Source organism: Gossypium hirsutum, chromosome D01, assembly GCF_007990345.1.
Source record: "Gossypium hirsutum isolate 1008001.06 chromosome D01, Gossypium_hirsutum_v2.1, whole genome shotgun sequence".
NCBI lineage: Eukaryota > Viridiplantae > Streptophyta > Magnoliopsida > Malvales > Malvaceae > Gossypium > Gossypium hirsutum.
The window spans coordinates 19,190,340-19,214,950 of NC_053437.1; the positions used below are offsets into that span (position 1 = coordinate 19,190,340).

The window sequence follows — 24,611 nt, forward strand, 5'->3', positions numbered from 1 at the left end:
GACAATTCTTTATTCCAATTACAGTAGAAGGACATCAAAGCCAATGCACATAGACTTTAAATTCATAGTTATTAAAGTAAGCGTCCAGAGTGGTTAAGTGCTTATAAAGAATATTGAGACAAACTTAATGATTGTGGATTCGTTTACTAAGTGACTACCACCCAAGGTTTTTATGGGCACATTGCTCATATGGATGTACCATCATTTTAGGATATTCGGTTTTAGTTGGGAGTTTATAATTTTAAATGCTTTTATGCTATAGACACATTTTCATTTATTTCAATTTATATGTATCTTAAGGTTATTTTCTGCAGAAATAAGGTTTATTTGGTTTATTCACAATTTGATTTTGGTAAAACTTGATCTTACTAAGGTTTAAGGAGGACTAGTTGTAAATAGACATGTTTAGATCACATTGTATGTAATTTCCATGCTACATATCCATACTTGATCTATGTCATTTGGTTGTGTTAATGTATGTGATTAGTGATGAATTTAGTTAAGATATATGTAACAAAAGTCGTCTTGGTTCTATATTAACATAATTAATCGACAAGATTGTTCAGAATGCCTTTTGATATGATAGTAAGGTTTTGAGCTCATAACATGTAATTATAATGTAATTAGTATATGTATGTGGTCCAAGTGAGAGATTGTTGGATCATATGGACATCAAATATATAATAAGAATAATTACATGTTATTATTTACTATTGTAAAATGTTAGACCAAATTAAAAGTGATCTAATTCGGCTAAGACTTATTGGGCTTCAGTTATTAAATAAAGTATGAGTCAAATATGTGTAGATACTCTAGTAACTAATTTATAATTAATGATGGGCTAATAAAAAATTAAGGTTAATGTGCAAAAGTTATATACATGATCCTTAAATTACACATACATAATTTTTTAGACATCTCATCTTCATTAAAAAAAAAGTCACATTCTCTAAGACATTTGCGTGTCAATTTGGAAGATCAAAACCACAAGACTTGAAGATTTCAAGATATCGATTGATTTAAGTACGCTTCTGCATCTAGTTTTGTTCTTAGTGATCTGACATAACATATCCTGATTTACGATTCTAAGTTTATACTAGAGTTTTTTGGTTCTAACAAATATTTCATGTCATCAATCCATCATTGAGTCAAAACATTATAAACCGATAATGCTAGTGCCTATTTTGTATTTTTTTTTAGAATTGGATGATCAAAACAAAAAATTACTAATAATTGGATAATCAACAGTGTAATTTACCCTTATGTTTAATAGATAATATATATTATTTTTTGATATAATACTTATATATAACATTTATACTATTATTGAAGTGTGTGATTGAGTTAGTGGTAAGAGTCAACTCAACACCATCTCATTTAAAGAAATTAATAAAATAATTTTACATATTTTAAGTAAGTTATTTTAATAAACCAATAAAAAATTGTAAATGTTGAGATTCAGAACCAGGCTACCAGCATTTATAAATAATTTGTTATCGATAAAAGTACCACAAAACCCCCTATACTATACCTTGGATTGCATTTTAACCTCTCTATTGAAAATTGGGAAATTAGTCATTATTGTACGTTAGATGAGTGAGTAAAACAGTCCCGCTGTTAAAATTTGGTATTTATATATAAATTATAATAATAAATTTAGCCCTTAACATTTACACATTTATTCAATTTGACCCCTACTCTTTTATTGGAAATAAATTAGAAAATTCTGAAAATAATAAGGCTAAAGGGTCAAAAAGACCTTAGTAACAAATTAAAAAAATCAATTAAGTCCTTTTAAAAATTAAAAATTATTAAAATTATAAAATTCTTATTAAAAATATCAATACCGACCCATTAAAATCTAATGGTTATAAGACTTAAAATTTTTTTGACTCTGCTATTTTATTTGGTCAATGTTGGTATTTTTTAATAAAATTTTTATTACTTTCTTTAATAAATTTAGTTTATAATTTTTATGATTTTTTAAATAAATTTAAAATTTTAAAAGGGTTTAATTGGTTTTATTTTTAATTTTTTACTAAGGCCTTTTTAACCCTTTAGCCTTATTAGTTTAAAAAATTTCTAATTTTCTTCCAATGAAAGAGTATGGATCAAATTGAATAAATGTATAAATGTTGGGGGCTAAATTTGTTATTATTCCTTATATATAAATATCAAAACAAACATTTAACATTGCAATTTTAACGGAGGAGCTATTTTGCTCACTCATCTAATGTACATAGACTAATTTGTTCATTTTTTTCATTAAATGGGCTAAAATGCAATGTAGGGTATAGTACGGGGGTTTTGCTATACTTTTACCTTTTTTACCACTTCTATCAAAATTTAACATTTTTATACATTTCAATTTTATTACAAATAGTTTCACACACATTGTTTGTATATATTGATAATGTCGTCAATTGAGTTGGTATTCCAATTCAACTCAATACCACCTAAAAAAATGGCACTATCATGATAAACAATTAGAGTGAATTTAATATTCTTAATATGATGTATTTATCTATTTTAATATTTTTTTTGCTCACAATATAAACTAATTTTTTATTTTAATATTTTACATATTGCATATATGTAATTATTATTAGTTTTAAACCTTATCTTTTATTATTAATTGAAACACACATGATTTCTAGTTTAATTGGTAGTTTTTATTAAATTTGATTAATTTTGGTAATTTTGATACATGAGCGGAAATAGCATGTTGGTAAAATGATTTGATATGAAAAATCGAAATTTTGATGATATTTATACGAAATTCATAAGCAAACCAGACCGATAGAAATGGAAGTTTGAATTGATTTTTTCGAAATTATCTCACAGTTAAACTCGTGTTGGGTCACCAATCACCTATGCCTATGGATTCCTCGTACATATCTCCTCTTAAACCCTATAAATATTTCTTGATTTCAATCTCAAATTCATCCATCACATTTTACTAAATATTTTCATATTCATAAATAAATTCATTCCTATCCCTTTTACTCTTTTAACTTTTTTTTACATAAAAAACAAAAATGACAAAGATTGCTTTGGTCATTGTTTTGATCTCAATGATCGTGCTTGTTTCAATCCATTCCGTCGTTGGTGACACCGCCGCAACGTCACCTACAGCATCAACAGAATCAAACGCTGCAAAAGCTGAGGCACCAGGTCATGAGGGACACGATAATTCCAATGAATCATGGACCGATTGGGCTAAGGACAAGATCAGGTGAAAAAAGAAACCATGAAAACCAACATTATTTTAAATTTTAGTAATTACATACATAAGCCTTTTATGTTGAAATTTATTTGTGATGTGCAGCGGTATTGGGGGCATGTTCGCTTCTTCACCATCATCGGAACCAGCATCGGAACCAGCACCAACACCAGCAAGCTCATCAGCGGAAACACCCGAAGTCAAGGTTTGAGCTGAACCTGTAGCCACAAGCTTGGTTTAAGATGGGATATCAAAGCATGGTTCTCATCCTATAATATAGAGATTGATGGGAAAAGCACTATCCCTATCACTATCAGTACTTTTTATTTTTTATTTTTGCGATCAAACCTTTTATGTGGTTTGAACCCATTGTTAATAAAATGTTATAATAATAACAACAATGCCAATATTTTTATCTTTTCATTTCATTGGTTAACTTGCTCTCTTAAAAAACCCAAGATTATATATACAAAATTTGGAGATGAAAGTTGAAATTGACCTTTGCATGCATGGGAATGGTGGAAGGACATCCAAATTTTACTATTTGACTATAGAGCTGAGTCCAGTGGCAAATTTAGTGGGGATTGACGGCCCTCACCTTCCCTAAATTCTGTCAAATTGCTCTATTGCCCTATGAATTTTGAAAACAAATTTATTTTAATCCTTATAAATCACAATGACATATGCTTGACCTTCCAAAGTTTTTAAACTTTTCATTATAAGTCACGTTACTTTATTAACTTAATATTTTCTATTACATTTGAATTAATAATGCTTTTCATTATATGTAACTTTATGTTTTTATTTTGCAAAATAAAATCATTTTTATTTTATTTACTACTATTTTTTTAACAGCAAAACTTTAATTTTTACCTTTGTTTAAAAATTCAAAAATTTTATTTCATTATGAGAAAATTGGCATAACTATTTTTTTTTTATATTTTCATACTCAATTTCTTTATGGACAGATAAAGCCAAATTTAGATAGCAAAATAAATTTGTGTACCATTAAAGTCTTCTTTTCTTTTAAATATTAACAATCTATATTTGTAATTTAAATATATTATATATTTTATAATTAAAATTAAATAAAATATATTTGATAAAATTTTGTAATAATTTCTTCTTTTTCTTTATTTTATATTTTATACTGTGTATTCTCCGTCCCATTGTACATCCTTCTGACTTCGTCAAGTGTGATCAATGTTTTTTAAACGGAATTGATGGTTGAATTGATCAGACCATCGATTCTTGATTAAACCGGTTCGATCATTTCTATCCCGGTTCAACCAAAACCAATTCAATAATTTAAAACAATAATTATTAAAAAAATACTTTTAAAAAACTTTAAATGAAAAAGTGGGCCTTTTAAATTTAGAGATCAGCCCAACTAATAAGATAAAGCCCATAATCCACAGAAAAGAAAAGAAAAGAAACCGTAAATAGCTTTTACTATTTTCTGCTACTTCATCTTCTTATTTCCCTCTGCCGCCAGCTTCCTTTTTCATCTTTCATTCTTTCTCTCTTTTTTTCCCTTTTCACTCAAACCTTGAGAAAACTATTTCATGGGCAAAGGATTGAGGATTCCCAAACATTAAGCTATGAAGAAGAACGGAAAATAATTCGGTTTTTAGCAACAAAAAAATAGAGGCCGTACAGATTTACATTACTTGAAGGATCTGGTCTTCTGAAACGTTTTCTTCTTCTTTTTTTACTTGGGTTTGTCCCAAAAATATAAAACAAAATAAAAAAAATCAGTTGAACCGGTTTATCGATTCACGGTTCAATCGCGGTTTATATCAGTTGACAGGCTAACTAGTTCTCCTCTTTACTTTTGACTCGTATACCAGTCGGTTCTCGATCAAACAGACTAATTTGGTCTATTTTTAATAACATTGCATGGCATCATAACAACATGAGAAACACCCATGGATAGCCCTTCACCTCCTACCACTCGGCTAGTCATAATGACCAACCATCCACATGCTTCACACCGCTCATAAGATCACCCGTTCTTAGTGACTCGCTGATAAGGGACCCCTATTAGACCACTCATTATTAGGTGTGCACTCATCAAGAGAAGACCATTAAGACTATTGAAATCTAACAACCGCATACTATATCAGTAAAGAGAATATCAGATATATTACAATTGATAACAACCAATTTGGTTTAATCACATTGAGCTTAGCCCATGTCTTGAGCTTAGTCCATGACATGGCATAATTGGATAAGAGACTCTTCCCTATAAATAGCCCAAGGCATGATGGAATGAGGAAGCTCTTTCCTCATTTTCAGCTAACCTTAGATATAGACCTTAACGCAACCTCCTTTCCCCCTCCTTCCTTACTACGACCTCCACCTGTTACAGGTGAATCAACTTTCTTGTCACTACGGCCATTTTCTCGTTTCCTCTCTTTTAATGATATCCGGTATAAATAACTTTCATCAAAATATTTTCTCCCTTCACAAAATTTGAATCCAAAATTTTAGTTGTGAACGTGTAGGATTATAAAATTAAACCAGGTGGAGATATTAAACGGTTAAAGGGGTATTGGCTTCATTTGTTGTGTAAAGATGCCACCAAAATTCAAGCAGGACAAATGTGTTGGGTCAAAATCTCACTGATGCGTATTGTCCATTTAATTCCGTAGTTTTTCTTTTTCTTTTTGAGGGGGGAAGGCATGTATACAATCTGTGTTGAAAGTTAGATTCAAGAGAAGGTAAATTGGCATACAATTTATGTTGAAAGTTAAGATTTAAGAGATAGTTTCAAAATCCAAACAAAAATGCCGAGACATTGTTGTTTAATCTGCAAGGTTCATATCAATCACCATACATCAAAAGCCAAAAACTTAAATGGCCCCCAATTAAAAAAACGGTTGTAAAACTTACAAAAGTATCATGAAAATATATAGATTAAGAGTCTAATTGTATTTTGTCTCATTTATTAAAAAAATGAATAAATTAATTTTTTATATGTTAGATAAAAAAGTAAATAAATTTTTTCTATTAAAATTAGTGTGACTGACAAAATAATTATATAATCAGTTTCTTACAATAAAAATAGATAAAATCTTTAATAAAAAAAGACTAATTTACTATTTCATTTAACCTATAGAGAATATTTTATCTATTTTTAAATAAATAAAACATTTTTTTAATCACGGATGGAATGAATGTGCATGAAATGAAGTCACAAGTTTTCAGTCAGCATTAAACATGACACGCATTCGCATTCGGTAGCATTTGCCCCATGTCATAGTTCCTTTTTAGACAGTGTTATCAGAAACAATGGGGTTGGGGGCATAGATTGAAATGATGAGAAACAGACTACCATTATAATTAATTTAAACAAGAACAATTAATTACTAATACAAGACTACTTTGTTTTTGGGAGGCGGGGGGGTTTGGAACGGTGCTGAATTGCCAAGACATAACCATGGCTTACAATGAAGAATTATACAAATATAATTTGAACATGAAGGCCAGCTCCTTTCTTAACTCTAAAATGTCTGGTTTAATCTTGTACGTTGCCCCGTCTATATATATAGGGGTTATGAAGAAGAAATCTTACTGATCCTGAGGCGGCTTCTTCACGTTCTTGTTGTTGTGCATCCAAACCTTGAAAACCCGCCGTTTCACCCCATACTCAGCGCAAAACTTTTCGACTTCATCTTCATCTTGTTTATTGATTCTCCACCCCAATTTCTCCGCTAATTCCAACATCTTATCCTTCTGTTCCTGCGTAAATTTCGTTCTGAATCTCTTCTTTGACAAAACATAAGGGGGTGCTGCTGCCGCCATTCCCTCCGGATTTGACTGATACATGTTAAGATCCTCGCTTGAAGACTCGGTGCCACCGCCACCAAACGCTACATTCATTGGTGTAACCATTGCACTGGGTGGACTTGTATACTTTTGATGGTGATGGTGGCGGTGGTGCAGCATGGTTGGAGAGGGCAATGGTGGAGGCAACTGAAGAGGGTTAAGCATCAAGCTTCTCCTACCCCCGAATTGTTGGGTCTCTCCATCAACCTCTTTGCGGTGGAAGTTGCGGTGGCAGTCACAGGCTGCACATTTCAACGCTTCCAGTGTTCCTTCTTCTCCACTAGGCATGAACTCACCGCACCCGTCGTAAACGTTTCCACCGATGCTGGCAGCGTGGTTCTTCAGACACTCTCGATACCTAACGACACCCGCCAATGGCTTCGTGTTAGAACTGACTGAAATGGGTGCAACACTGCCGCCGGCGATTCGATCCGGGTTCGGAGATCTTCCAACGTGGCCAAGTGATTGCTGCCTTTGGGGACGATGAACTTGGTCTAGGGTTTGAGTGCAAGTGAGAACCGCATCACCATTATGATTCCCATCTCGCACTGGCGTTTTAATATCATGTTCTTCACCTCTAACTTCCATAGTTTAACAACTAATTATCGACAAAACACAAAATAAAGAGCCTAAAATGAAGTTCACTATTCAACTATTCATCTAACTCGGAAAACTTTGAAACGTTATCAAAAGAGATGACGGTGATGATGATGATGATGCAAGAAGCTTATCTAGGGTAGATATCTTATTGTTTTCCTTTTCCCCTATATTCCTCCCGATATTTAGCATTATCCAGCCAAAATCCATCGACCCATACCGCTAATTTCAACCGTTACAACATCTGTAAGCTGAGATAAAGAAGAAAGAGAGAGAGAGAGAGATGAAATCAATATCTTGAAAAAGAACAAACAAAAGACATTAAAGTTGAAATGGGACCAAAAGACACAGACCTAAAAAAGAGATGGCCAGCAAACGGCAGAAACTGCAAGTGGGCAGCAGCTTTTAAGGCTTTAAGACACCATGAAAGAAAAAAGATGGATCTGGGGTATGAGTTTTAGGGTTAAAGATCTGGGTTTGCTTCTGTGCCCCCAGCAAGCCAACTACATATCCAACAAGCGACAGCTTGGTTGCTTGTGTTGAAGCCGAGGGAAAGATTAATAAAAAATGAAAAATTAAAAGAGTCAATGTTTAGAGTCAAGAGAGAGAAAGGGGGAGTTTGGTTTGTGTTAAAAATAAAAACAGAAAGAGAGAGATTCTGATGAGATTAAAGGAGTCTTTCTCTGTACAAAACAACCGACAACGTCATGTTCATCCCTATCCCACGCCCTGCCACATTCGGGTCCCACTTACTCTTCATTATTGCCCTCCGGTTTTAAAACAAAAAATCTACGACTAATGTATATGCCCTATTTTTCTTTCTAAAATATGTATACTAGTTCATCGTTCAGTTGACTCGGGTATTTATCATATATAATTTGACGTGTATATATTTTTTATACGTGGGTTTTACTTGATTTTAATTTTTAATTTATTTTTAATACAATTAATTGATTTTACATTATAATTATTTATACTATTCACTTGTATTGAGACTTTAATTGTATTATCGTCGCTACACTTAAAAAATCCCAAAAATTTACTAATTCAACTTATGTGGAAAATAATTAAATAAAAATAAAAGTTAGTTGTATTAAAGTAGTTATAATTTGTGAAATAAAAAAAATAAAAAAACACTTAAAATTGAACAGAAATTAATTAATTAATATATTTGGGGTAAGGTCTACTTTCCTCCATTCTAATAACTGGTGTTGGAATCAGATTAGTGTAATTTTAGAGTTAAAAAAGATTCCAAAATCTACCCACTTGAGCTCCCTCCCTCAAATGAGCAAACAGGGAGATAAAGTACAGTGACTCCCCTTCATGCGACATACCTTTGCTTCCTCCATAATCCTTCCCCGAAACCTCAACTTTTCTTAATAGAACAGGTTTCCAGAAACTAATAAACACTCCATTACAAGTTAAAAAAGAAAGATCTTTTAAACATGCTGGTAGGGGTGAAAAGTTAAAAAACTGTGGGGATGGTCCACAGGGAGAGTTGTTGTCCTGTTCGTGCTGAGCCCTGAGAGTAGTGTGTGTATGAAAATATATGGATTTGAATGATCAAAAGAGCTTAAGGTGCGCATTTCTGCAAACTGTCTGGCAACAACCACGCTTGCCCCCAAGCAAGGTCTTTGCCTTTCCGTGATGCAATCGATGCCTTTTATTTGTCTCTCTGCACTTTTCCACGTTGTATTGCTTTGGTACTTGCTTCCTTACTGTTCATATTATTTTTATATATTTTGGGTGCAGTACAGCTTCAACCAATGGCTATTTCCAACTCCAGAATCCTTCATCACCAATTTTATCATATTTTTGTTTTATCACCTCAGCTCCTTTACCACTCTGAAAATTTTCCCATTTGCTTCATACTTCATATCATCAATTTCCCAATTCAATAACTTCCCTGTTTCTATATTTACGTCTTCTCTTGTCACTGTCGATAATCCTAATCATCGTTACTTGTATACAAATAAATTAATGATTTTGAATCATAATTCACATTTTCATTTTTCAGTAATTTGTTATTTCGAAAAGAAATTATTAACTTGAATTTTTAGTTAAAAGCATAACGAGTCAAAAAAAAAAGTAAATTAATTTTTCTATGTTAGATAAAAGTATATATTAGTCCTTTCTACTAAAATATTTATCTCTTTATAGTGTTAAAAATTGATGCGACAGACAGAATAACTGAATAGTAACACTTAGTGTGCCACATATAACTATGTTGATGTATAGGGATCGATTTTTAATAATAAAAGTTGATAGAAGTTTTAAGAAAATTACCAGTTTTCTTTTTGGTTTAAAACTATTTTATCTATTTTTCTAGTAGAAAAACAAAAATACAATATGATTCCTAATATAGAGCCTTCAAAATAGTTTTACCAAATTTTTATAAATTAAAATTCAAATTTATTGTATTAAGGTTTTTTTAAACCAGAAATGTTATATTTATTTGAGTTAAGTTTATATTCAAGTTCAATATTGATAATTATAATATTCAAACATAATCCAAAAATCCACTCATTCTATGTATTGATTATTGAAGTTGTTTTTCTTTAACAAAATGACATTTTGCTATTTGGTTTAGAACTAAGGTACCTATTTTTCTACTCTTAGTACAAGAGCCTCCAAAATACTCTTACCACATTTTTATAAATTAAGATTCACATTTCTCCTGTTGAGGTTTTCTTTAACCACAAATGTTATATATTGTTGGAGTTAAGTTGATATTCGAATAAACTACTTTCAATACTGATAATTATACTCATTGATTATTGAAGTTGTTTTTCATCATTAGACCAGTTACATTTACATCTAAAACGGACTTAGTTTGAAATTTATTTGGTGAAGAATGGTGATGTATGTACAAATTCGTTTTGGAAACATATCAACCTTTGTGAAAAATATCATCCAGAAAACAATCTCACAGCAAGGTGATGTCTTTTCTGAAATAACAAAATCATAAAGATAACCTTCACCTCTAAAATGAATACAATACAAAATTCCTCACACCAACGAGCATAAGAGGCACAATTGGAACAACTGAAATCGACCAAATGGAACGCACAAGCTGTCATCACTATAATTCATAATCTAAGTCAACACGATAGAAGGAAGCACGTAGAGATTGATTGATGCATTATAAACAGAAATTAATGGATACTTTGTTGAATATCCACATTACACAAGATTATGTTTACGTTTGTTGCTTTGTCATGTTAAAATTTTAATATTATGATTTTCGATATTTACTTTACAATGTTTGGTATACATCGGAAGGTATTGATTAAAACCCTAAGAAAGTTACGTTATCACGTTTGGTTTACTAAGTACGGAATGAAATGATAATTTATGAATTTACTTTGTTCAATAAAAGATAATATTCATGTATTTAATTTTTTATAATATATTTTATTCTTTAGATTAAATATTTAATAATAAAATTTAATTGATAATTTTTAAATTATTTTTTTAATTTATGATTTTAATTCAAAGTAAATTTTTTTAAAAATTTATCTTGCATCTATTTTCTAAATATAATAATGCATATATAAAATCATGTATATATAGAACTTGTTTTGGAATAGATAAAAAAAAAATTTGAAATCACATTTTGTTTTAACTAAAGGCTAACTCATATAAATGTAATAAAAAATAGTTGATTCCAAGTATTGCTTTAAGCAAAACTATAAATAATTAAATCATAGAAACTAAAATCATAGGCGATCTAACCCACAATTCCTTCACAGCGTAAATGGAACAATTCTACTCATATTCTACAACAACAATAACAATAATAAGTATTTCCTACAAATATAAGTGTTAATTCAAATATGTAGCTAAAAAAATAAAATCAAAGAAAAAAAAACTTGCAAAAAATCCATTGAACTAATTAATAGAGAAAATTAAGTAGTAGGAAGGAGGAAAAAGCCAATAAATTCTCTTTTATTAATAGACCAATTCTCTAAACCAATATAAAATAGAATTACTTTTGTCTTAATATATTTTTTTTAATTTTGCAATCTACATGGGAAAGTAATTTTTTCATCTTTTATCATCAGAATCACATTGTCATATTCATGGGAAGTAACTCCAAAAGAAAAGTTAAATTATAAGGAAAGTAAATAAAATTTGACATGCCAAATATTGAAATTAATTTATTTAAATTCTTAAAAGAATTTCAAGTAAATGATACTTTCTATCATACCAAACGCTACTTAAGAATCAACAATCGACCGTTTAGTACCTTAGTTTGCATGTTGAGCATAATAATTGGGATTTGCATAAATTTTCTCTAAATGAGGAAGATTTTATTAGAATTAGACTTGATTTGATATAATTATATAGATATTTTTTTCCTAGTCAGGTATGCTGTGAAGATTCAAAAAAAAAAAAAAAACTATTCTAAAAATATTGAGAAAGTTATATTGGAAAGGGATTTTCAAGTAGTCTAAGAAAAAGTAAGAGTGATGGAAGACAAAGATGGATATAAAAGCCTATTCTACTTAAGCTGGATAGGAATGGTAGAGAAGGTAGCACAAGTGAAAATTCAGCTTAATTAAACGTTGTGCAAATAAGGCAGTAATTTAGATGGCAACCCAATTCAGAAATGGAGATGAGCATTTTAGGGTTGGGTTGATTAGCCTCCTTCCAGCGTATTTGATGGATAAGAATATCCTAGGTAGTCCAGGGATTTATCTCAAAGTTCGTACATATTATATTGCTTAGTGGGGTTTGACTTTTGACAAAAGAAAAATAGTTCTTCATTATTATAATGATCGAAGCTGCAAAGCTGAAGAAAATGTTGTTTGTTTTCCCAAAAATTAGAAAGGAAAACTGATATAAATATATATTGTTATAAACTCATAATCTTAAGATGATTTTCTCATCTATAACTTTTTGTAATTTATATAAGAGATTATCATCGAGTTTTATGCACCATTGGAAAATCATAATTCATCATCTCGAATATCATTTGAGAGAGACTCAATTGGGGTTTCCGCAATGTATCTTGGTTAAAGGAGCACCCAAAAGCTCATCTCATAAGTTTGCCAATAACTAAATCTGATCATGGTATGTTAGTCTTCGATTCGAGTAAGAGAACAATGTTTAAACGACATACCTATTGTTTCGAAGCAACGTGGTTAGTGTATCTTTCATTCATTCCAATGACCAGTATGAATGAGAAATGTCACTGGAATTCGTGATAATAATCTTAGATTTATTTAAGATATTAGGTAAAATAAAAAAATATTTTTATAAAAATATAAAAATAAATAAAAATTAATTTTTGAAATTTATAATCATGCTAAAATCATTTAAAATTGAATTGCAGGTGTTTAGATATGTCCATGACCAATATAAGCCTTGGAGGGCTCAATTTCATCAAAACAATGCTTAAGGGCCTAGGTATCTTTACCTAAGGCCTTAGGTACCGAACTTAGGTCCTTGTACTATCTAGGTTAGCATTCTGCCAAGCTTGGGTGCGATACCTTTGGCAATGTACCAAACCTTGGAAATTGGGGACAAATTTCTAGCCCTGTTTAAGCTAAGAACTAATACCTACACCATGGGTACCCAACCAAGGGTGCAGGGACCAAATGTAACAACCCTAAAATCAATGTTGTCGAAAACAGTGGTTTTAGAACCTCGTTCTCCGATGACCGAGTTCATAAATGTTATTAATTAATATTTATGAGCCAATTATAATATTATATTAAATTTAGCCTGACGAATTTGTTAATTAGATAGTTAGTTAAGATACAAATGAATTGATCCTAAAGTCAGTGGTATTGAAAAATGAGATTTTGGGACCTCATTTCCATAAATCGAGTTTGTAAATATTTTTATTAAATATTTACAAAGTTATTGTATAGGTAAATTGAATTTTGGTTAGATAATTTATCAAATTAGAGATTAATTAAGGTACAGGGATTAAATCTTAAAACTAAAAAAAGTTCTATTGTAAGAGAAGCTTCAATTAGAAACAAAGAGAAAGGATTAAAAAGGAAACTATGCCTTCTTAATCAATAGTGGACGATAAGAAATGTGAATATATGTATAGATATGTTATAAAAAAAATGGTTAATTAAAATAAAATAAAATAAAATAAAGCATAATATATAACATAAAATAAGTAGTGGAGAGAAAGAGAAACATAATTCTCTTTTCATCTTGCATGCCGAAACTTAAAGGAGGAGGATTCCACTTGTAACATATTGATTTTGGGTCTAGTCGGAACAGTGGTTTCAGGACCACAAATCTGATGAGGAAAAAAATTTATTTTAGTATATTTTTATGGTCTACGATTTCACAAAATGATTTTGTAAAAATTTCGTTCAAAAATTTCGACGTTTGGGCACTCAATTTAGTCAAAAGGACTAAATTGTAAAAAGTACAAAATTTGAGTTCTACATGTTAGTGGTGTCCAATTGTTATGAAATTTTAAATTGGAGGTCCTTATATGGTAATTATACCATTGGTTAATTTTGTAGACAAAAATGGACATGGTTAGGCATGTTTCCAAAGTTTTTCATTAAGGGCATTTTGGTCATTTAGTTATTAAAATGAATTAAAAACAAAATTAAAAGCCAATTTTTGTCCATCTTCAACCCCATGGCCGAATTTCACAAGTGGAAACCATGGCTAGGGGTTTTCAAGCATCTAATCTCGATTGTAAGTCTGTTCTAGCCCCGTTTTTAATGTTATTTACGTTTTTGGAATCCCGGTAGCTTAATTTAGCTTATTCTAGCAATAATTTAACCTAGGGTTCATATTTGGAAAAATACCCATAGGTGAAATATGTTTATTTTGATGTTTTATGGTAGAATATGAAGCTTTAAATTATGTTAAACAACTTTTGCTAAGTGATTTTAAGTGAAAACGAGTATATTGACTTAATCGACAAAAATACCTAATGTTCATAAGTAAGTGTTAGAGTAAGAATTTGATGTTTTCATAGAAGGGAAAAATGTTCAGCATGTTATAAAACATAATAATAAGAGATGAAGTTTAATTTCTGAGCTTTGGGGCAAAAGTGTAATTATGTAAGAGTTTAGGGGCAAAAACATAATTTTGTCAAAGTTTGAGTTAATGACTGTTTTGATGAATGTGAGTATTAAATAAGCTAAACTTTCTATTATAGATCAAGAAGAACAAAATTCAGAGTTAGATCGGGGAAAGAAAAAGGTTGAGGACTAAAGTGCTAGATTTGATCATATTTTGTACCGAGCTAAGTTTACTGTAAATAAATGCAATATTTTGATAATTATTATTAATGCTGTTATTTTTCAGCAATTATGTATTTATTTCATGAAAATATCTAATGTTAACTCAAGTATGAGATGACAGAGAATCAGTGTTAAAGGGCCTCGTTGAAACATGAGGAATGTATTGGATACAAATGTCATGACATTTGGGTAAAGAGATCCCATGTAAGACCATGTCTGGAACATGGCATTGACATCATTGAGATTATGAGAGGTCCCATGTAAGACCATGTCTGAGACATGGCGTTGGCACCGAGATGAGAGGTCCCATGTAAGACCATGTCTGGGACATGGCGTTGGCACCAAGATGAGAGGTCCCCCGTAAGACCATGTCTGGGACATGGCATGGGCACCTATATGAAAACTCTTATGTAATACCATATCTGGGATATGGCATTGGCAGTACAAGAAACATTCCATGTAAGACTATATCTGGGACATAGCTTTGGCATGTTATATTCAGACAGGAGACTCGAGTATCCTTAGTATTCCAAGTGATTCAACGGGCTAATAAATAGACGATGTTACATGAAAGTTCAGGTAAAAGCCTAATAGACAAGTTCAGGTGAGTTAATAAGATTAAGAGTATCTCAGTTATCAGTTGAGAAAAAAAATTTCAGCAACGAAGGAGTAAGTTAAGCAAGCAAGTAAACGAGTAAGAGAGTAAGTAAAGAAGAAAGTAAATATCTTAATGCTTGATAAAAATTTATGAATATAATTGTTTACGATAAATGTTGTTATTTATTTACTTGTAAACTTACTAAGCTTTATGCTTTTTTTTATTTCCTTTTCTTTCATATAGTATTATCAAGCATAGTCGGGATCTTGAAGACATCGGAGAGCGTTCACACTATCAACCACCACAACTCGGTATTTTAAGACGATAAATGTTTTGAGCTATGGCATGTATAGGGACTTGGTCATTTCGATTGTATATTCTTAAGATATGACCAAAAGATTATATGCAAATATATGATGATGAATAGTTATTAAAATGGCTAAGTATGAAGATGATTGTTGTTATAAATGTCTAGGTGATAAATTATGCATAGAAATCATGAAAAAGAAAAAAATTGGTAGTGAATCAGTTTTGAGACAGCAGTAGTGACGTGATTTTGAAAAATCACCAAGGATAGTAGAAAATGAATTAGAGGGTGTATGAGATATAGAATTAAAGCTTATTGAGTCTATTTTCATATAAAAATAATGGTGTAGACAAAGAAATTATGTATTCTGAGATATTTTCATGTTAGTTAGACAAGGTCAAAGTGGTTTTCGGAATCCCCTGTTCTAACTTTGGAAAATAATTAAAAATTATACAAAAATATTTATGAGTTTTAATTTATATTTATAGATTCCTTATTGAGTCTTTTTTTTTAGAAACAAGTGAGAATACTATATGAAGTCTGTACAATGAGATAATTGAATTTTAGTGATGAGAGGTCAGGACAGTTGATCAATGAAACAAGGGAGACTTTAACTAATAAACTGTACTAATTGGCTGAACCAAAAATTCTAAAAAATTTATGGTAAAAATATATATGAGTCTAATTTCAGGGAAAATTTATGGATCTAAATTTCTAGTTTTTTATCTCGAGTTGTAATTGATTTAGTGACTGTTGTGCAGGTGGACAGCCTTATTATAAACAGTGAAATAACTCTTAAAAGTAAATTTTTATGCCCCGAACTTTTAAATTAAGTCAAGTAACGCCTCATGCTCGACTCCGGCAACGGTCTCGGGTAAGGGGTGTTACATTTTATTGGTATCAGAGCAGGTTTAGTCTGTTCTCGAAATATTCAGTATGAATAAGAGTCTAGTTATATATGCCATACTTATATATTTTGATAGTGTGACGACTCCTGACGATTTTGAAATGTTTTCTTTTATAGTTATGGATCCCGAACGAGCTGGTACAGATGAAGTAGAGAGTAATGTGTCCGCTCCTGTAGAAGGGACGGTGCCACCAGATGTTAATGTTAGTGAAAGGCCCGTTACAGTTAGTCAAGAATGAGGGGCTCGAGAAGCCTTCTTCCATGCTATGAATGAATCGTTTGTCGAGTACGTTTGTACGAATCCGGCTGTTAGATCTCCACCCCTTCATGATTTTCAGATTCCCCATGTAGCTCCCTTAGTTACATTGTTGTTAGCTTTGAGTTATGATTTAGATGTATTGAAGACTGCTTTCTAGACTTGATATAAAGAATGTGAGTTTCTGGTAATACCGTTTGGATAAATGAGCACACAACCTCTTTTATGGAATTAATGAACCGGACATGATTAGTGTTTGAGAATAATGTTGCATATTTTGCGAGAGAAATAGTGTTGTGCAAAGTTTAATAAATGTGAATTCTGACTTCAAGAAGTAAAGTTTCTGAGACTTGTAATATTGGCTGAAGTATATGTATTAATCTGAAACAAAATTTTGGTAATTATGAATTGAAAATCTCTGAAAGTTATTACTAAGGTTCATAGCTTTCTGGGACTTATTGGATATTACAGATGATTTGTTACAAGCTTCTCGATGATATTATAATTTTTAAACTTGTTTTTATATAAAAAAAAATTAATACGGGCAGGTCGAGCCGAGCTCAGGTTTAGCATTTTTTACCTAGGTCGGAGTTGGATAAAATTTTAGGTCCATTTTTGGGTCGAGCTTAGGCCTAGAATACAGATCTAAAATTTTGCATTGGCCCGATTCGACCCTTGATCAGGTCTAGATTAAACCCATGTTTAATAGATTTACAAACAAATTTTTTTACTACTATACCAATAATAATTTTTGAGTAAACTTAAAAATAAATAAACTTTTAACGTAATTGTTTTTTCTCTTACCAAATTTGTGTATCTATATTATTAATAAAATACCTGATTGAGTTGGTTTCATGGGTTAACCAAGTAACAACTCAATTAGGAAATGACTAATATACCATTTTTATTAAATGATTGCTACTATTATTTTGATGACCTTTTTTTTCCCTACTTTTTTGTAATTTTTAAACAAAAGAATTAAAATTAACATATCTAGAGATTAAACACATGTTTAATAGATTTATAAACAAATTCTTTTCCACTACACCAATAACAATTCTGGAGTCAACTTAAAAAAACTTTTAACATAAAATGTTTTTTCTCACCAAATTTGTGCATCATACTATTAATAAAACCCCTGACTAAGTTGATGTTATGGGTTAATCAGGTACTAACTCGGTTTGGAAATGAATAATATACCATTTTATTAAATGACTATTATTATTTTAATACATTTTTGTCTTTTCATACTTTTATAGAGTTTTTAAATAAAAGAACTAAAATTTAACATATCTAAGGATTGAACCCGTGTTTAGATTTATAAATATTTTTTTACCACTATCCAATAATAATAATTCTTATGTAAATTTTAAAAAAATTTAACTTTTAACATAAAATATTTTCTCTCACTAAATTTGTATATATAGATAGTGTCACTGATTGCATCGATGTTACAAGGCAACTCGATATTTAATTTTTAAAAACTAGATTTTTAATATTGAATTTGTAACACCTCCAACCCGTATCCCTCACTGGAACCGAGTTACGGAGCATTACTAGAGATTACAGATCAAACAGGCAGAAATCTCAAACATTTTATATCATCAAAACAAATCATCAAAGCATCATTTTAATCCAAATTATAAACTTTGTAATACCCCGAAAATTACTACAGTAAGAAAGTAAGATAATATCCTTAATATAGTAAAATAAAGAAATATAGTGATAAAAAGGGTAATATTGAGTTATGTCAACATTGGGAAGTATATTATGACATATTAATTCAAGAAAGGATTAAATTGCAAAAGTGAGAAAAGTTTTGTTGCCCAAAAGTTTTGAGGGTTTAAAGTGTAAATATGAAAAAGTTGAAGGACCAATATTGTAAATATTTAAGGGTGGAATAATCTAGAAACTAAGGAAAATGGATGAATTATGACCAAATTGAAAAGGTGAAGAATTTTGAGGGACTAAATTGCAATTTTACCAAATTAAGTGATGACTCAGGGATGGAATTTCAAAAGATTATAAAGGGAAAAATAGTCAAATAGAGAGAGAGAATTCTAGAAGGTAATGATGATGTTTGTGATATTTTTAATTAATTAATTAGATAAATGTTATTTAATTAATATTTTATTAAAATTTTTAGTATTATTTTATTATTAAATGATTAATATAAAAGGGAGGAAAGATGATGAAAAATCATCATCTTTCCATGCAACCAACGTTAGAAGAGAAGAGAAGAAAGAAAATTTTGCTTTCTTTACAATTTGGCCATTTTACCAAAAATTCACTATTTTCACCTAAAAATCAAAAGAATTTCCATAGCTTCCAAGAGAGAAAAATAATAAGGAGACAATGGGGAGCTAGAATGTCAAGTTAGATTCAAGAAATAGAAGTTGGAGGAGAGAAAAAATCAAGTTAAAGATTGAAATCAATATCATAAGGTAAGAACATCAATATTTCAATATATTTTTAAGTTTGTTATTGTTGAAAAGTATGGAAATGATGTTATAGTAGAGTTTTCTTAAATAAAGTCTTATATTTTTGATATATTAGTGAAGGGAAATAAGTGAAAATGATGGGAAATATTATAAAGGGAATAAGGGAGTTATAAATTTAGTAATCAACATATTGCACTAAAACAGTTTTGGACAGCAGCAGTAGGTTAACTTTGAAAAATCACCATAAATTGTGGAAATCGAATTAGAGGATGAAAAACAATATGAAATAAATCTTATTAACTCTAGTTTCTCATAGAAGAAACGGTGTAAGTAATGAAATTGTAAGTCATGAGATATAATAAATTTTATGAGACAAGGTCAGAATGAATTCGGGTTCCCCTGTTCTAACTTTGGAAAATCATCAAAAATTGAATAAAAATAATTAGAGGCTTAAATTTATATGTTTAAAATCTTTAATGAGTCTATTTTCAATATAAACAAACATAAATATCATCAAAATTTTTTACAAAGAGATAATTAATTTTTAGTGAAAAGGGGTCGGAACTGTTAAACAGTGAAATAGGGGAAACTTTAAAGAATAAACTGTACTTATTGGCTAAACCAAAAATTCTTAAAATTTTATGGTAAGAATATATGTGAGTCTAGTTTCATAGGAATTTAACGGATCTTAATTCGTAGTTCCGTAGCTCAAGATATAAATAATTTAGTGACTATGAATCAAGTGGACAACTTTGAATTAATATATAAATAAATGATGGAATTATAGATAATGTTACATATAAGCATATTATACATTAAGGATGTGGAATGGAGAGGAAGAGGATGAAAATAAATGATTATTCAACTAGCATGAGTTTTCATTAAAAATGGCCAATTTGCATGTTTTAGGTTCAAGGACTAAATTGAATAAAAGTAATATTTTAAGGGTAAATTGGTAAAAATGTCAAAAAGTGACCAAATTGCATGAAATGAATTATTTTATTTAAATTAATAAATTGAATGAAATATTAATTTAGATCATGATTGGGTGGAAATTTGAGGAAAATAGAAAATTACCAAAATATCCCTGAATTTTTGGTATTTCTTCAATTTATTCTAGTAAGTTCGTGTAACTTGAATTATATTCTTAAATGCTTGAAATGTATGTTATTGATGTGAATATGATTTGAATGTTCATTGTATGAAAATTGATGAAAAATTGATATATTTGATAAAAAGGGGAATAATGCATTGAATGGATGTATGAATGTTTATCACACTATCCATTAATTCTATCGGTAATTTTGGATGTTTTGATTCTAGTTATAATGACATGTATGAGTTAAATTGACCAACGTTAGCTCATTAATGTTTTGATTTTGATTGATTTTAAATATGAATGCTTGATAAAATGAAATGTCTGTAAATTAATTTGTAAACTCCAGTAATGCTCTATAACCCTATTTTGGAGATGGATACGGGTTAGGGGTGTTACAAACTCTCCAAAATAGATCTTATAACTTCATTTACCATCAAACCACAAAACAACTAATATTTAGACACTCTAGGTACATGCCGACACAAAGAAATAAGCATCACCATATGAGTTCGAGATCGTTGTTGGATGCTGAATCAACGATCAAACTTAAGTATTTAACCTGCGCATGGAAAACAAAACTGTACGCTGAGTAAAAACTCAGTGGTATTTTTATAACCCGAATTTTTAAAAAAATAAAACAATAAAATATGTATAATAAAATGTTAAGCACAATTGAACATTTAAAATCACACAATACTCAATTGTCATAACTTGCTATACATAATACCTTTCCATAATTTATTCACGTATCATTTAAACAATGGCACTATCCATTCTACAATCAATTTATGAATATATAACTCGTGTATTCCATGTATTTACAACATACTTCACATTCTATTTTCAGTTTACTATATCATATTCTTAGCCCAAAATAGATTTTATAGAACACATCGGATATACGGAACAAATACAGAGGTGCATTATTATGTACTAATGAATAGAGAGCACTAAAGTGCTAAACAGAGAGCACAGATGTGCTAAACGGAGAGCACTGTCGTGCTAGTAATCAAAGAGCACCAACGAGCTAATAATCAGAGAACGCGCTAAAGTTCCTTAATGGCATGCCACTAATATCCCAGTAGTTCTAAATTCTGTCTACTTGGGCATTAAACTGAATTTTATACATGTCGAAACCATTTTTTGAAAAACAAAATTTTTAGGTTGTCGACTTCAACCAATGAAAATTGGGAGTCGCACCAATCTTTTATTAAGGTGTGATTGGGTCACCTAAAAAATGACTTTGGTCTACAAATTTTAGAAAAATGGGTCCGGGAGTCGGTTACGTATGAGGAAGGATTAGCACCCTCATTACGCCCAAAAATTGGTACCTAGTTAAATAATTAATGTCTTAATGTCGAAAATTTGAAAAACGTAATCCTTAGCAAAAAACTTAAAACGTTACGTATTAAGACCCTTATCATTTCAGAGAAAGAAAATACCACACCCAATACGTTAGGGCACGACATTCTAATTTTCCCTAAAAATGAATTAGGGCAAAATACTAGTGCAATAAAAATTTAAAAGAATATCCATTTATTCAAGATTTAAGAAATCATGGCCCAATACGTTAGGGCACAATTCCTTTAGAATCCCAAACTCGGAATATTTCCTTTATTATTTTTTTAAAATATTCATTTCGAGAAATCAATGCGTCACATCCAATACGTTAGGACACAACGTGTTGAATTCCCAATAATGAATTCTTATTTTTTTTGATTAAAGAGAAATCCTCGATTGTTAGATTTTCAAAAAAATCGGAACCCAATACGTTAAGGCTCAATTTCCTTGAGAAATCCTAAATACGAGTATTACCTCTATTTTGAAGCGTTTTATTTTAAAATTAAATAAGAGATAGGGTAATGTTATGTTGAATATGTGAATGAATGCCCCCTAAACAAATATCAATAATAAATACAACAATTTCATAGAAATAATATGAATAAACAAATAAATAAACAAAATAATGACGTGCAAAATATCAAATAAATAGGCAAGATAATAATAAAAATATGCAAACATAAATTAATAAGCGAATAAAAAAATATACTTGTACACATAAAAAAATACATAAGTTTTAAACAATTAATATAATATTAAAATTAATTAAATAAATTAAACATGTGTATATAAAATATAAGTATGCGAAAATTTTAGTATAAAAAACATAAATACATGCTTAAATATACATATAAAAAAATAATATTAATTGCATATGAGAATTATAAAATAAAAATTAAAAGAATACAATTGCATTATCAAAAATATAGATTTTTAAAGAAAATATGAAAATGGACTAAATTGGATCGCCAGTAAAGATCCAGGGTAAATTCGCAAATAAATAAAGTCTGGAGGACTTAATTGAACGCTCGAATTACATAGAGGGGCTGGAAGGGCAATTTTCCTTCTCCTCTAAATGATGCCGTTCAAATTAGACCAAATTGAAATAAAAATAAATAAAATGGTAAATTAAAAAAATAAAAAAACTTAATTACAAAAACATTAAAAAGCGGAGGGGCTAAATAAAATAAATAAAATTCGCAGTGATATCACCTTCTCTCCTTTTTTAAAAATCGTAAATAAGTAAAAAATAATCAAAAGAAAAAAATAGTAAGCCACCTTTAAAAAACTGACAATCGTTCTCTTTTTTTATTCCTCCTTTTTTTTTCACAATGAAGGGAGAGGCCTCTATTTATAGTTGAGTCTCCCCAAATCCAACGGTACAGATCAATTACATCAATGGTGAAGATTAAAAGGTATCTACAAATTAAATCTCTAAGATTACAAAATCACATCTTCTAATATTACATATCATATCTAAGATTGCAAATATCATATCTAAGATTGCATATCATATCTAAGATTGCATAGCCTCGAAGATTATGTTTCTATATGTGAGTCCGGACTAAAATTGAGTATTACAGTTGCCCCTCTTTGCTCGTTGTCGTGTAACAGGAACGGAGCAAAGACTTTAGAAATGGCCAATTTTTGCCCGGTCACGCTGGATCTTGGTGCTCTTCTTCTTCAAGCAGCCACATCCATCCTATTGCATCTTCAGAGGTATAGGAATTGGTGTCTCGATCTACTCCACTGCAACATCGGAAAGATAGGATTGGTAGTTTCTGCTTGGTCTGTTGCAACTTAAAGATGAATTTGATGCGATCTGCTCTACTGTAATTTCATAGAGATAAGATCCATCATTCTAATCCACTCCGCTACAACTTTAGGGAGATAGGATTTGTTTATTTAGTCTGCTCCACTGCAACTTCAGAGAGATAAGACTAGATGCGTTCTGCTCTCTGCAACTTCAGAGAGATAAGATCCAAGGTTTTAATTCGCTTCACTGCAACTTCAGGGAGATAGGATTATCGGCTTTAATCTGCTCCACTGTAACTTCAGGGAGATAAAATTTGCCATCTTCAACGTTAGGGAAACAAGATTCACCGTCGTAGTTTCAATCTGTGCTATTACACCGCCAGGGAAGTAAGATTCACCGTTGCGGCTTCAATCTGCTCCACTGTAATGCCAAAGAGATAAGATTCGCTGCCCACAGCTTCAATCCGTTCCACTTCAGCTAATCCAAGCCTTAACACCAGGGAGATAAGATTCGCCATCATGGCTTCAATCTTTTCCATTGCAACATCAAGGCGATAGGACTGACGTCCTCGATCTGCTTCACTATCGGTGTAGGAAGGCAAGATCTGCTATTTTCCACCTACTCCACTGCTACTCAGGGAGATAGGGTTCACGATCTTCAACCTATTCCACTGCTGACCAGGGAGATAGGACCTACAATCTTCAATCCATTCCACTACTGCCCAGGGAGATAGAATTCTCAATCTTCACCCTATTCCACTGTTGACCAGAGAGATAGGATTCACAATCTTTAACCTATTCCACTACTGACCAAGGAGATAGGGCTGAGGTCATCGATTTGCTTCGTTGTCGGTACAGGAAGGCAAGATCTGCTCTTTTTAACCTGCTCCGCTGTAACCCAGGGAGGCAAGGCCGGTGTCTTCGATCTGCTTCGCTGTCGGTGTAGGAAAGCAAGATCTACTATCTTCGATCTACTTCACGCCAATACATGAAGACAAGATCTACTTTCTTTGATCTACTTCGC

General features: G+C 30.8%; 2 protein-coding genes across 2 annotated transcripts; one reads left to right on the forward strand and one right to left on the reverse strand.

The window, feature by feature from the left end:
* Positions 1–2,801: 2,801 nt before the first annotated feature.
* LOC121213916 (uncharacterized) lies at positions 2,802–3,646 on the forward strand. The gene is made up of 2 exons (XM_041087256.1): positions 2,802–3,235; positions 3,329–3,646. Exons 1-2 carry the CDS (start codon positions 3,039–3,041, stop codon positions 3,432–3,434), a joined length of 303 nt encoding a protein of 100 aa, XP_040943190.1. The 5' UTR covers positions 2,802–3,038; the 3' UTR covers positions 3,435–3,646.
* A 2,896-nt stretch (positions 3,647–6,542) lies between these two features.
* LOC121213917 (zinc-finger homeodomain protein 5) lies at positions 6,543–8,335 on the reverse strand. Its single transcript, XM_041087257.1, has 2 exons — positions 8,005–8,335; positions 6,543–7,902 (listed from the first exon to the last, which is right to left on the reverse strand). The coding sequence occupies exon 2, from the start codon at positions 7,640–7,642 to the stop codon at positions 6,797–6,799; it is 846 nt and encodes a 281-aa protein (XP_040943191.1). The 5' UTR covers positions 7,643–7,902; positions 8,005–8,335; the 3' UTR covers positions 6,543–6,796.
* Between the last annotated feature and the right edge of the window lie 16,276 nt (positions 8,336–24,611).